The 14,828-nt window shown below is 33.5% G+C and overlaps 1 protein-coding gene and 1 pseudogene across 2 annotated transcripts; both read right to left on the minus strand.

Moving 5' to 3' along the window:
• Positions 1-1,815: 1,815 nt before the first annotated feature.
• On the minus strand, positions 1,816-9,460 carry LOC102661926 (probable protein phosphatase 2C 40; annotated as a pseudogene).
• LOC100817753 (40S ribosomal protein S21) lies at positions 9,461-11,231 on the minus strand. 2 transcript variants are annotated; one of them, NM_001354848.1, is made up of 4 exons: positions 11,195-11,231; positions 11,010-11,095; positions 10,743-10,875; positions 9,461-9,824 (listed from the first exon to the last, which is right to left on the minus strand). In NM_001354848.1, exons 2-4 carry the CDS (start codon positions 11,057-11,059, stop codon positions 9,759-9,761), a joined length of 249 nt encoding a protein of 82 aa, NP_001341777.1. In that variant the 5' UTR covers positions 11,060-11,095; positions 11,195-11,231; the 3' UTR covers positions 9,461-9,758. The 2 variants fall into 2 exon arrangements, with proteins under 2 accessions (NP_001341777.1, NP_001341776.1); NM_001354847.1 differs by having other exon boundaries at positions 11,010-11,103.
• Between the last annotated feature and the right edge of the window lie 3,597 nt (positions 11,232-14,828).

Genomic DNA, 14,828 nt, shown 5'->3' on the forward strand with positions numbered 1-14,828 from the left:
ACAAAAAGTTATGTCGTTTGGTTTTAGAATATATTTTTTTATTAATGTATGAAAAAAGATTGAAAAATGTGAAAGGTAAAAATAATTATATACAGTAGTATTATATATCACGTCAATTTTTCAGTATTGAAATAATGTGCTGTTTGAACATTATAAGTTCCATTCACTCCACCTACGGGGACACTCCTTGGTGGCTAAGCCGTGATTTGTGCCAAGTTTGGTTCAAGTTTTGGGGACACGTACGTGTTCTCTTTATATTTGTGGAGCAAAAGTTGAAATTCACTAAAAAAACACTTTTTGGTCGGGTCTAAATTAACATATGAGGGGCAATTAATCTAATATTCTAACCTTTAAAATTAAACACGTACCCCAAAAGTGTTTTTTTATCAGAAAATAAAGTTAAATGAAATACACGAAAGGACAACAAAACCAAAAAAATGATGAAAATATGAAATCATTCCATTGATTATAATAAGGGAGACTTGTGGGTGAGGGTTCTTGAATCAAAATATTGGGGTTGGCAAGGTATTTGTGAGAGGGGAAATAAACCTTGTGAGTCATTGTGGTGGAGGAATTTGAAAATGGTGTGTGTGCGGGGGAGGGGATAAGTGAATCTTTGAGATGGATTTTCTACTAGATTTTGGGAGGATAGGTGTGGTTAGGTGACGATTTACTCCAAAATTCTTTTCCAAGATTGTTGTTAAATTCGGAGAATAAAGGGGACGGTATTGGTAGCTATGGTAAACAGGTTAATGGTGAGTGGGTGTGGGAGTTAAGGTGGAGAAGAGAAGAGTTTGAGTGGGAGAAGATTTTGGTTGAGGAATTTCTTTCTTTATGCTATCATTGGGAATGTCGGGGATGATAGGTGGTCGTGGTTAGAAGATGATTCATTCTTGTTCACGATTGAATAGGCATACTTAATTAGCTTTGTATGATTTGAGAATTGACTCCGTTGAGATATGGCAAATTCATATTCCTCCCAAGGTCTCATTTTTGTTGAGGAGAATAGTTTTGGATAGGATCCAACAAAAATGAATTTACTTAAAAGAGGTATCCCATTACAAGATCAAGAGCTTTTGTGCATGTTTTGCAACAACGTGATCGAAGACACATCCCATATTTTCTTCTCTTGTGTGGAATCTCATCATTTTTTAAAATGGTGGCACCATCTAGCTGGATTAAGTTCAGCTCTCCCTCATATTGCAAAGGAGCATTTTTGGCAACATTCTCATGAGTTGCTTAATGGAAAATTCAAGAGGTGGTGGATGGTGGGTTGGTGTGCAATTGTGTGGAATATTTGGGTGTAACGTAATTCAATCATCTTTGAAAGACAGGATTTTGACAGAGAAAGGGAGTGGCATAAGATTTTATTCTTCACATGGTCTTGGTTGAAAGCATTTCAAAAGGATTTTGTTATCTCATATCAACAGTGGCTTATCAATCCGAGTGCATCTCTTTTTGATTCCCAAAAGCTTTCATGCACGTTGCATTTTTTTATTGGCAATATCCTTTTTGTAATGTTTTGGGCTATTGTCACTAGATCCTACATCTTACTGTATGCGGCACATTGCTAGTATAGTTTAAGATGTTTTCTTTTGGCTATAAGTGTTGGGGTCGGACAAAATTTGGTTGGCTTTGTTGTTTGTTTGGAGAGGTAACTGAATGTCTTGTTGCTATTTTGCAATTTTGTTTTCAGCACTTACTTGTGCTATTAATGAAAGTTCTTTTATCGCTGACAAAAAAAAAAAAAGATCATTCCATTGATTTTTTAATTGCTATAATAATATTTATACCTTATTATAAATAAAGAGAATATTTTCCTATGCTACCAAATACATAATTACAAAGAATAAAATGATGTCTGTAAACATCCTAAATAACAATATTTACATAGAAAAGGGAAAACACAAAGTGTATGAAAATGACTAATGATGTGTCAATCTTGCACCAAATGTTGTGTATGATTTGTTACCCCTAGCAAGTTGGAGAATATATGTTAATAAGACCCACCTTAAACAATTCGACAAAAAGCTTGAATTTAGTATATGCATATGCCAATTATAGTGAAGAGGGAACGGGAAGAAGATGGATTAGGCCTTGTTGACTCTTTTCACACACTATATGATTATCCACTTTAAAGTGTTTTGTCTATTTATGGAAGAAAGAATTCGCAACTATATGCAGGGCAGATTAATTATCACAGAAAAGGAAAGGAGTTTTAAAAGCAACCCTGAAATCCTAAACAAGATAGGTTAGCTATTGAATTTTACACGTTACAATTGTCATTGCTTGGTACTTTACTTCACAGAAGCCAATCACATATCTAGTGTCATGGCATGATGTGTAATTGTTTTCACTATATGCCTTTACTTGTAGGTTTGACCGTTTGAGTTGAATTGAAAAATAGTCCTAGCTTGGGGATCCTTTTAAATAACACAATTTTTAGTGTTATTCCTTAGAACTTAGTCATGATAATTAATTTGAACTGGTTATTGCTTATGACTATTTTATCTTTCTTGTTAAGTTGAGTTTGAATAAGTAAAACAAAATTTTACATATTTTATGTGACACCTTATACCCCACATATATATGTACTAATAATAAAATGAATAAAAATACGGAATTAATTAATAATTTTAAAACACATTTAAATAAAAACATTTCAAAAGGATAAAAGACTTGCATTCACTTTTCTAACATTATAATAAAACTTGTCCAAATAAATAATAAATCATCTCGGCTCAAAATAATGTCGTCCAAGACTTCATGCAATTAATATAGAAACTTATACCCCAATGTCACATCCTATCAGAGCATTGTGTTCTCATGTCCTCTAGCATGAGATTCTTCATAGTCATTCACTTAACCATCTGCTTCCACGAATACAAGATTCGAGATCATCACAGGATCCAAACACAAATAGCACACGGGGAGTGAGTTATCACATTCCTAACTAATAGAGAAAAACAAGACAACATATAGATTTATATATCATATAAACGAAATATAACTTACTTAAACATAGCTCACGTCATTTCATCACTTTGTCACGTAACATCACATTACAACACAACACGTCTCATTCATTTTCACATCATTCATGTACTCAAGGATCAAAACACAATATCACTAAATTAATCAATATTGATCAATACACAAGCGTTATGCAATAGATACACTAAGACTCAATCCTATATGCAATGTGATACCATGTCAGCGAAAAACCTCGTCGGGCGCCTAGGAGTATATGACAAGACAAATCACGCACTAGTAAGTCAGGTCACTCTCACTAGGTAAAATCATAGAGAGACCAGTCGGGGTCACGCTATTTTGTAAGAATGCACCAATCATGTGGGATCGGCACATACTTAAAGGAGCACTCAAACCGGGTGTATTTACCCTCAAGGCCTACACTTCGAAGAGTCCGTTAGGGTCTTTCCCTCCTGATTCAGGTCTAACCTAGAAAACATTGTAGCACGCAGACTTTATCTTTGAATTGTACAAAACACATGACTCCTTAATTGTTCTCAAAATAATTTTATCTCGTCTCCCTTGTGATTAAACTCGTCGGGTCCCCTCAGTGGTTCCCATCATAATACTTATCGCGCATTAACTCGTTGCCCTTAAAGGGTCTTATAGTCGTGTGGTTGTATAATTCATAGCTCACAACTCAATGCACACAATATCTCAATACACATATATATTACAAGTCAATATATACTCAATTTATCACATACACTCGGTCTCAATCACAATGGCATAATCTCAATTTAACATGTTATCACACCTCATGAATCATATACACTTTACCTATGAACTGTTCAATACACACGACTCCTCAATTGTTCTCAAAATAATTTTATCTTGTTGTGCTTGTGATTAAACTCTTTGGGTCCTCACAGTGAATCTCATCACAATACTCATCGTGAAATTTAGACTCATTAATCATATTGAATTATAATTTTCCTTTACAATTATAAATACGATATTGTTGTGTTGATGGACCAATTGATGTCTTAATGCGAATTGGTTGATAAACTTGAGTGCTCTTGGTGTTTTCATATTTTTGACTTATGATTTGATTCGTTGATTTTAATATGATTATGTGAAATTGTTTGAGGGGTTTCACTCCCCATGTTATGAGAAGCATTTTGTATAAACTGTTACATTAAGATTATGAAATTGTGATTCAAATTGTGAGTAAGTGGCAAATTAAACCTGTAATAAATGGTGAAATACATGTATATTGAGATGTTTATATTGAGTTATGAGCTATGAATTGTGCAATCACACAATTGTAAGACCTTTTAAGGGCGACGAGTTTTTGCGTAATGTGATAGGATCCACTGTGGAGACCTGACGAGTTTAATCACAAGCACAACGAGATAAAATTATTTTGAGAACAATTGAGGAGTCGTGTGTATTGCACAGTTCATAGGTAAAGTATATATGATTCATGAGGTGTGATAACATGTTAAATTGGGATTATACCATTGTGATTGAGACCGAGTGTATGTGATAAATTGAGTATGTATTGACTTGTAATATATATGTTCATTGAGATATTGTGTGCATTGAATTGTGAGCTATGAATTGTACAATTACACGACTTTAAGGGCGACGAGTTAATGCACGACGAGTACTATGATGGGAACCACTAAGGGGACCCGACGAGTTTAATCACAAGCGCGACGAGATAAAATTATTTTGAGAACAATTGAGGAGTTATGTATTTTGTACAATTCATAGAGTCTGCGTGCTACAATATTTTCTAGGTTGGACCTAAATCGGGAGGGAGAAACCCTGACAGACTCTTCGGAGTGTAGGCCTTGGGGGTAAATACACCCGAAATACACCCGATTTGAGTGCTCCTTTTAAACCTGTGCCAATCTCACATGATTGGAGCATTCTTACAAAACAGCGTGACCCCGACTGGTCTCCCTATGATTTTACCTAGTGAGAATGACCCGACTTACTAGTATGTGGTTTGTTTTGTCATGCACTCCTAAGCGCCCAATGAGATTTTTCACTGACACGGTACCACATTGCATATAGGATTATGTCTTAGTGTATCTATTGCATAACGCTTGAGTATTGATTGATTTAGTGATATTGTGTTTTGGTCCTTGAGTACATGAATGATGTGAAAATGAATGAGACGTGTTGTGTTGTGATGTTACGCGACAAAGTGATGGAATGACGTAAGTTATGTTTAAGTGAGTTATATTTCATTTATATGATATGTATATCTACATGTTGTCTTGTTTTTCTCTATTAGTTGAGAATGTGATAACTCGTTCCCCGTGTGTTATTTGTGTTTGAATCCTATGATGATCTGAACTTTGTGTTCGTGGGAGCAGATGGTTAGGTGGATGACTATGAATAACCTCATGCTAGAGGACACGGGAACACAATACTCTGATAAGATGTGACATTGGAATATAAGTTTCTATTTTAATTGCGTGAAGTCTTGGATGACTTTATTTTGAGCCGAGATGATTTATTATTTATCTGGACAAGTTTTATTATGATGTTAGAAAAGTGAATGTGAGTCTTCTACCATTTTGAAAGACTTGTATTTAAATGTGTTTTAAAAAATTTTAATTGATTTTAATTTTTTATTCCTTTTACTATTAATACATATATGTGAGGGGTAGAAGATATCACATATGATGGGCTTGTAAGATCACGAACTCAAGGATTCCCATCAATGCGTCATTTAGAGTTTTTTGTGGGGAAGAAAAAGAAAAATCAAGCCTCTTTTAAATAAATGGGGTTTATAAACCAAAAAACTCAACATTTTCATCCACTCATCATTTGTAGCTTGGATATCATAGGGTTATTAAAGCTTTATAATATCCTATGTGTTTGCTTCTTTGAACAAAGAAAATCACAATTCAAAATCCTTTGGAACCTTATTGACTAAAATATAGAAAATAATGCCAACCTTTTTCAAGTAGCCCGCTCCTAAAGCTCGTTTAACCTTCAGTTTTCCCTTCACTTTCCCTGCTACTATGGCTTTAGGATCATCAGGATGATCAGAAAGAAGTCGAGCTCTTTCAGCTTCATTGTCAACAGTGTGACTCTACGTAAGTTGGATAGCCTTGAATCTCTCACTCGCATTCAAATTGTTATCCCTGCTGCATGTTGCCAACACTGCTCTGCTGTCGCCTAGATTAAGTGTTTACAAATCATTCCCATGAAGAAGCACAAGTAAAACACAAGATCCAATCGAAACCAAATCTGGATGTTCCTCCATTTCCTACTCAACCATGTACAGGAAATCATTCTCAACCTGACTAAGAACATGTTGGAGGCCATTAAGTACTGTAGTTTGTGAAAATGATTTAGGAGATGCTTCTGAATTGGAATGTGGAGTACTGTCTGTGAAACAGTCAAGACTGGAATCGCTTCCCTTAAATGATGACAGAGATTGATGCTCCTGAAGATTAAGACTATCATCAAAATTATATTGAAAGGATCCACCCATACTCGCAATGTTAGAAGCTTTTATGGAATCTGGTTCCAAATCCCAGTATAACATATTAAAATAAGATATGATAAAGTCATAAAGGGTATCAGAAAGTCAGCTGCATCTCTCCCATTAAAACCATCATAAATTTCACAGAAAAGCCACTCATCTTCAGAACAAACTGCTTGAACTCTATCTTCACCAGCAGCTCCTCCAGCAACTGGAACTTCCATGCCATTAAGAAAACCTTCACTTCTGGAAGGAGCACTCATGGACGTGAACGTACAAGGGTCATATTCAAGCATATTACTTGGAGTGGATGGGCTGCAACTTAGGTTTGACAAACTACTATTCACAGAAGATGATAACATGTCCAACTTTGGAAAACTTGGTGAAGAGGGTACCCTACGAAATGATTTAGGAGAGTCCAAAATCGGAAGGATTTGTCTTCTCCTATTACACCATTGCAGATGTTTGTGTTGGCAAGTGTAGCATTTGCACTTAAGGCAGCACCCGACAAGCAAGAGAAGCTGCTTGTTCTGTGTATTTCATTGCAAGGCATACCTCTCGCTATTGCATTGATAGCCAAAACTTATTTTAAGTTCACCTTCAGGGCTAAGCATGCTCATCTCCTGGTTTAAGAAATCCATTCTCAACACTATCAATATCACATCACTGGTATTTAGATCTAAAGAGAACTTTCAGACACCTGAAATGTAATTGAACAGTATCAAAACACATGCACAGAGACATCTATCAAGTCAGAACATTAAAGGTGAGCAGGGTCAATCTTAACTAAGCAAAAATACACGGATGATCATGATTGGTTTCACTCAACTAATCCTAACCATCCATATAGAGTTGTTTGGTCAAGATTAACTCTTTTCATGTTCTTACACTCTCACTTGATATGCTCCCGATGTGTGTAATCTGCTAGAAAGAGCCATTTTGTTATATAGAAAACTTAAACAAAAGAATTTCCATATTGTGGAAAGAGGGCTCAATTTATATACTTAATAATGCCGCAATAACAGTTTTCATTCAATAAACTTTAATCACATGCAGGACTAGTTGCCATCAGTTCAAATAAAGACATGAAAACACTAAGACAAATTTAGCTGGAACAAAAACAAATAGCATTCAAACAATAACCAATTCGAAGTAAATCTTCAAGCATTGGAATAGAAGGGTGAAATTAAAACCTAAAACTTTATAGACATTTGGCTGAAGAACGTTACAGTATCAGTGCTCGCTTCCTTGATATAAATTTGTACAAATGAGTATCTAGCATTTTAATAGAGTTCCTCAGATATTTATGCTTGCATTCTTTAAACCATATTTAGGAAATAAAATTTTATATTTTGATGCCCATCTAAGAGGATTTCATGCTATAGAATATGTGGAAAGTTTATAACAGACATAAAATATGAAGAAGGTCCATGACACCAAGACAAGGATAGCAACAACATAAACCAAACCGTGAAGCTAGAACAAATTATTCACAACAACTGGAGAAGGAAAATAAAAGCATTAAAATAAAATTTAGATTTAACTAATACTAGATTCATTCCTTGAAAGAAATTCATTAAAATAAAATTTAAGCTTTTAAGTTAATTAATACTAGATTCGTTCCTACTCAGATTATCTGTCACAGTTTCCATACAGTTAAAGTTGCCACAAAGAAGAGAGGAAGAAAGAACATCAATTCATCATCCTTTATTCATAGTAAAGACTGGGAAAAAAAGGCAAAATTTTTAAAACAATGAACTTGTTTACTCACTCCCAATCTGTCCCTCAGTGAAGCTTCATTGATAGTGATTAGTGACAATTGTCATCATACTATAATGTAAGAATCTAATTAACAATAAGTCACACCTAGAAAACGCATTTTGCATCGGTTCCCATGGGGTGATTCTTTCACCTAATTTTAAGAGGGGAAAAGATCAAAACTTTTTCCATAGAATTCCAATTGGGCATTCTTTTTTTTTTTTTTTCAAAACTAACAAAACCCAAAAGAGAGGAAGACGGAAACGACAAAGGAAATACAGAACACAAAAACTCCATCATTAGGAAAAAGGGGGAAAGGCACTTACGAATAGATAGCGGAGAATGGAAGCGAACGCCAAAGAGAGTGAAGGAGCTCAGAATGCAGCTACGCAAACGCAGTGAAAAGCAAACATATAGTGGAATAGAGAGGGAGAAATCAAAGAGAGAAAAGAGAAAATGGCTGAAGAAGAAAGAATGAGTGTTGAAATGAAAGGAAGAAAGCGAGCGAGGTCGTTGGAAATTCGGATGGCAGAGATGGGAAGAAGAGTGGTGTGCGTGTAGAATAGTCTTTCATCCTCAGCAGTCAGCACCCTTCTCTTCTTTTTTTTAGCTAATAAATTTACTATAAATTATTTTTGTTGTCTCGACATTGGTGTGAACTGAATTTTGCTGATAATTCATCTTTGTTGGAGAACATTATCACAACAATTCCTTCATTTTCATTACAGTGAGGTTACTCTTGGAATTAACTTCACTGCTACGGTAGCAAGATAACCTAGAGAAAAGGGAAAAAATAGTTGGATCCGTAGGTTTAAAGGGAAAAAATAGTTGGATCCGTAGGTTTATGCTAAACACACACCTACTATTGACCGTCCAGACCATAGCATAAACTCACAAAGCTACGTATGCTAAAGAGTTAATAAAAATGTTTGAAACCTCGTATAGTCATCAAGGTTGGGTCCAATTCCCTACGTATGCTCCCTTCAATCAGTGTGCTTAATCAGTAGGAGGGATAAGCTTATGTTTGAGGGCAAAGCTTGGTGCCCGTTTACTAGAATGTTAAATACTCTAGTTGAAGAATATCCTTAAATTGCCAGGAGAATTTTAAAATTCTAAATCTAGGATCCAATCATTACTAGACAGCATTTTAAAGGCCACCCAACAATTACATTCTTCAATATTTTCAGATGGTCACGGTCTACAGAAATTTCATCACTCCGGTTTTATAGAAGGCCACTATGTCATTCATCACGTTCACCTTGAGTGAAGCGTTCTGTTTTGCAGTTAAATCAAACTTCACATAAAATCCACGGTAACAAAATTTATATGATTGAAATATGACAGAATATTTATCAACGCACTGGCAAACTGTCAAAAAAGTAACCACCTTAGCTGGAGGCACCAAATGCCGACGAAAATTCAGAATGAGTATTTGCTCAAAACGACAATCATAGTACTCAAATATCTCTAGCAAGAGTAGAAATTAATACATAACGAAGTAACAAACTATCATGGGTGTCTACTGTTGCTTAACTTCAACTTTCTTCTTCTGCCACAAGCGGTCTAGAGCACTGTCAGCATCACCCTGGAAATTAAAAACAAAGATGAGCCAAGAAATGCAATTCTTAAAGGTAAATTATCAAGGTACATCAAAGGAACAAGTAGGAGTTTCCAGGCAGAGACAGGGACCTGAATACAATAGCAAACACAATTTCCAACATAATATAAATGAAAAGCAAACCACCAAAACAGTGCAATCTATTTCTTAGAATCATATTAGACTGTATTAGTTTTGTTTTCTTCATGACCATTTTCCACAGATAATCACCAAAAAGCATGCCTTGTTTTCAATTTGTTTCTTCTTTTCAAGGATTTGTGTAGGAATTAAATTAAATTCTTGTGATTTTCAATTTAGATTGATGACAAGAAACACAACCAAAGAACAAAACAGGGCACTCCAAAAAATCCACAATTCCCATCCGACCCCAACTCCTTAAATAGAGAAAGACCAAGTAAATAGAAGTGAGGCACATAATCAACCAGTTCAGTTTGGTTCTAATTTAATACGTCATACGTATAGCCGGTCCAACAGCTACTCAATACCAATCCAATCAATTAGTAAACACAAACAAACACGCAGTTTAATTTATGCAGTTTAATTGATAAAAGGGTTCTTGCTGATTTTAAGCAACAAAAACAAAATCACTTGTTACACTTTATATTTCTAATGTAACAAATATTTCTTTCCAAATAGAATTTTTCCATTTTTTGCTAAATAAAGGGTCGACATTAACAAAACACTTAAAATACAGTTCAGTATCAACCAAATCGACACCATCAAACAACATTGGAGATACAATGAAAAAGCACAATTAATAACTGGCATAAATCAACAAACACATAAAAGGGTTACTTGCATAGAGGCTAAAATAAAACAATAATAAAAATAAACAAGGCAGAAATTCCAGAACCGAATATAAAAAAAGTGAAAAAAAATAGATACCTGAGCACGGATGAATCCGCAGAGGGCAAAAGTGGAGAAATGGCCATTGTAGACGCCATTCTCATCCACATGCCCAATGTTGATCTGAACCGAAGCATGGTCCTTAGCGGTAATCAATCTGTTTGTGGCGGAGCTGCACCAAATTCACAAATCCATTCAAATTCCAAAATAAAAACTCAAAGAACAAATAAATAAACAACCATCATTAAAAAAAATCCCCACAAATTAAAAATTAACGAACAGTGATTGCAGGATTAAAGCGCATACCACTTCCTAGGAATGTAAAGCTCAGTGATCTGTCCTTCCTCGTTCTGCATCTTTGGTTGAGCGCTGTAAACCTCCTTCGCAAAGATCTATAAACCTGAATCGGATTAAAATAACGCAGTAATAAGCATCTTAGCAAATATTATAAGGAATAGTTAAGAGAAAAACCCTAGAGAGAGAAAACGCACCAGAACGAGAACGAAAACGAGTGCCGTAGAGGAGGCACTGGGACAGACAGCATACATATAAATCTCAAAACCCTAGGTTACTTCTGATTTTGGGCCGGGCTTCAAATAACAGGTTTTGAAAGCCCATTTTTTGTAAAATACTAACATCCAACTCCTACATTTTTTTCTTCTAATCTCTTAATTAGTGCTTTAATCTTGACTTATCTTATACAATGTTTAAAATATATATATATATATATATATATATATATATATACAAATAAATAACTAAATAATTAAACAAAAAATAGTTTAATTTCTATGTAGATAAAATATTGTCAATCAATCAAAAATTACAATAGATATAATTTTTAAAATAATTATAAAAAACAAAAGAAAATACTTTAAAGATAAAATAGGCATTTTTTTGTATTTTTCATTTTATTTTATATATAATCATTTTTTTTAAGAATTTTGATTCATTCCATGTAAAGAAAAACTCAAATCTTCATGTTTTTAAGTTGTCACTTATGAAAAATAAAAGAATTTTTTAGAATTGAGTTAGTTTTCATAAGGTGTGTTTCAAATAAGGACTTTGTCATTTATAATGGTCTTATTAAACTTAAACATGATTATTTAAGTTGCACGACAGTGTAAAACAATTTAAATTATTTTAAGATAATAATTTTTAAAAATTAATAAATTTATCATACACGATTACTTATGATTTGATCACTTTGTAAACTTTTTACATCATTAATTTATAATTTTTTTCTTATTTATTTATTTATATATTATCTTATTCATAAAACACATTATTATACCTAACAATAATAATTAAAATGCACATAATAAATATATATTTTGATTGAATTAATCGATTAATCCATTAAATCTTAAATAGATATTGATTTTGTAATTTGGATAAAAAATTTATGAAATATTTCTTTCATAACTGCAGTAACTTCATATTTATTATCATGATTTTCAAATCATTTATCATATTATTAATTAGTAATGTATTTATTACTTAATCGAGGGAAGCCAAAATTTGTTGTAATAATCTATTCTCTTTCTTTGTCATTTTTTAATTATCTTGGAGATTTTATAATGCTTACTCTAAAACTATTTGTTTACACGGTAGTGATATTCTTCGTTTCTCTTTTCATCTTCGGATTCTTATCTAACGATCCAGGACGTAATCCAGGGTGTGAAGAATAAGAAAAAGGTGAATTCTGTGTTTTTCTTGCTTGTGCTGGATTTTGAAATATTTTTAGGAGGGGTGGTTGACCGAGTATTCTACTCGTAATCCAAAGAACCTTACCAATATAATCAAGAAAAGAGATAAATTTTATCTTTTACCAGAAAGATAGAGATGTTTCCAAAAATTGGAAGTTATCTTCTATTAAAGGAAATATAAGATAAAATCATATATTTTCTTAATTATGCCATTAGCTAAGAGAGATTGAGATCAAAGATTCAATCTTCATATTTATATAAGGGGTTATCAAGGTCCAATTAAACCAACTCTAATTCAGCCTATTTTCAAATATATGTTACACCTTTGTGCCACTAATTTGAATAAGATTGTAACATCCCATTTTTCGTAAACTAATTTAAAAATGATTGTTATTAGTAAATAAATAGAGTTTTAGAAAAAAATGATAAGTTTTTTTATAATCAAATAAATAAAGAGAAATAACTTTATTAATTAAAATAATGGTTTGAGAAAAAATAAAAAGGGCATTTTATTTATTCAGAATAAAATAGAGTTTGTTTTTATAAAATAATAAAAATAAATTAATAGAGTAAATGATAAGTTGTAAGTACGCTAGCTATAAAAGAGAAATGTATTAAGTCAGTTTTCACACGATGCCTCCTCTTTTACTCAATTTCATTTTTCCCTCTCCTCCTCCTAAAACTCTTTCTTTTTCTCGCATATCACCAAAACTATCTCAGAAAAATGATCTCGGACTCATTCACCATTGGATCGTCGTGAAATTTAATCATCGGGTTCACCACTCAACACCGAGCCTTCTCACCGTTGGGAATTACGAAAAGATGTTAGAGATGATAGAAATACCCTTCGTATTGTAACTTTTTCTTTCCTGCAGAAACCCAGAACTGTCTCGGTAAAACTATGATCCTGGGCTCGTTGGATTGTTGTGAAATTTTGATATGTGGTTCACGATTCAATTCTGCACACCTTCATAGTTGGGATTTGCAAAATAATATTCATGAACAGAAAAAACTGAATCGCACGAAGACAGTACAAAATGGAGGTTTCAATTCCTTATTCTTCTCTATAACGTTTGGAAACCCTAACAGAGTGGTCATAGGAAAAACTTAAGGAATCTCAAGAAACTGCCAAAGATGCTGGTATTGTTGTCACAATACACACGTGAACCTTCTTAGAGGTAATAGATGAGTTTATTACAATTGGGGTTAGAATGAACATGGGTAGGGATCCTTAGAGGGTTAAATTGAGATTTATTTTGGGATGTTTATTGAATTATAATTTCTCCTTTATGATTATAAATACAATATTGATGTCCTACTACAAATTGGTTGATAAAATAGTGCTCTTGGTGTTTTCATTTTTTTATACATATGATTTTGATTAATTGATTTTGATATATATTTGAGGGGTTTTACTCCCCATGCTGTGATAAACCTTTTGTATAAATTGTTATATTGAGATTATGAAAAGATGATTCAAATTATGAGTATGTGATAAATTGAACATGTGATGAATGGTGAAATACATGTGTATTGAGATGTGTGTATTGTGTTGTGAGTTGTGAATTATACAATAACTCGACTAGTGTTATGTTGAGAAAAGTGTTTATGCGCAATGTTAAAGAGAAAGTGTAGGTTTCCTATTAGGAACCAGTGTTAAATTGTAGTACAATGTGTTAAACGTGTTTGAAACACGAGTGTGAGGTCGTGGATATTGTATAATTCATGAGCAGTGTCAATAAATTGAATTTGTGAAGAATTGTGGAATAACATGTTGCTTTGGGATTATAATATTGTTATTGAAATTTAGTCAAGTGCAAAGTTGAACATGTGTTAATTTGTGATATACATGTAAACAAGTGATGGTGGATTGTGATATTATGAGATGTGAAATTGTGATCATGAGTTTTAGTTGTGAATAAGTGTGTGGTAACACTTGAAGTAACATTATTTGTGTTGTGAGTTGTGAATTGTACAATAATTCGATCAGTATTTATCTTGAGAAAAGTGTTGATGCGCAGTGTTGATTCATTCTTCATATTTATATAAGGGGTTATCAAGGTCCAATTAAACCAACTCTAATTCAGCCTATTTTCAAATACATGTTATACCTTTGTGCCACTAACTTGAACAAGTACACCTCACCACCATTCATTGGGGGTTCCTCACAAGTACACCTGACCACCATTCACGGGGGAGCATCACTATGAGGAAGTCATGCCAAATTCAATAAGAACAAGTACTATTGTAAAGAATAACAATGGATATTACCTGAAATACCTTAAATACTTTGATTGTGAGTACCTTAGTACCTTAGAAGGAAGGGAATATTGTGACTACTCAGGTATTTGGGCCAGCCGAGTACCTAAGTACTTTTGCAAAAATGATGTTTTAAGCATGGCAAATAGTTGAAAGT

The sequence above is a fragment of the Glycine max genome, chromosome 15, assembly GCF_000004515.6.
Source record: "Glycine max cultivar Williams 82 chromosome 15, Glycine_max_v4.0, whole genome shotgun sequence".
Taxonomy (NCBI): domain Eukaryota; kingdom Viridiplantae; phylum Streptophyta; class Magnoliopsida; order Fabales; family Fabaceae; genus Glycine; species Glycine max.

What these genes read in the sequence shown, in the direction of transcription:
- LOC100817753 (NM_001354848.1), bottom strand. Translation starts at nt 11,059, where the DNA reads ATGCAGAACGAGGAAGGACAGATCACTGAGCTTTACATTCCTAGGAAG. An exon ending in CTTTACATTCCTAGGAAGTG is followed by an intron (nt 10,876 to 11,009) that starts GTATGCGCTTTA and finishes AATTTGGTGCAG; the next exon opens with CTCCGCCACAAACAGATTGA. An exon ending in GCGGATTCATCCGTGCTCAG is followed by an intron (nt 9,825 to 10,742) that starts GTATCTATTTTT and finishes TTTAATTTCCAG; the next exon opens with GGTGATGCTGACAGTGCTCT.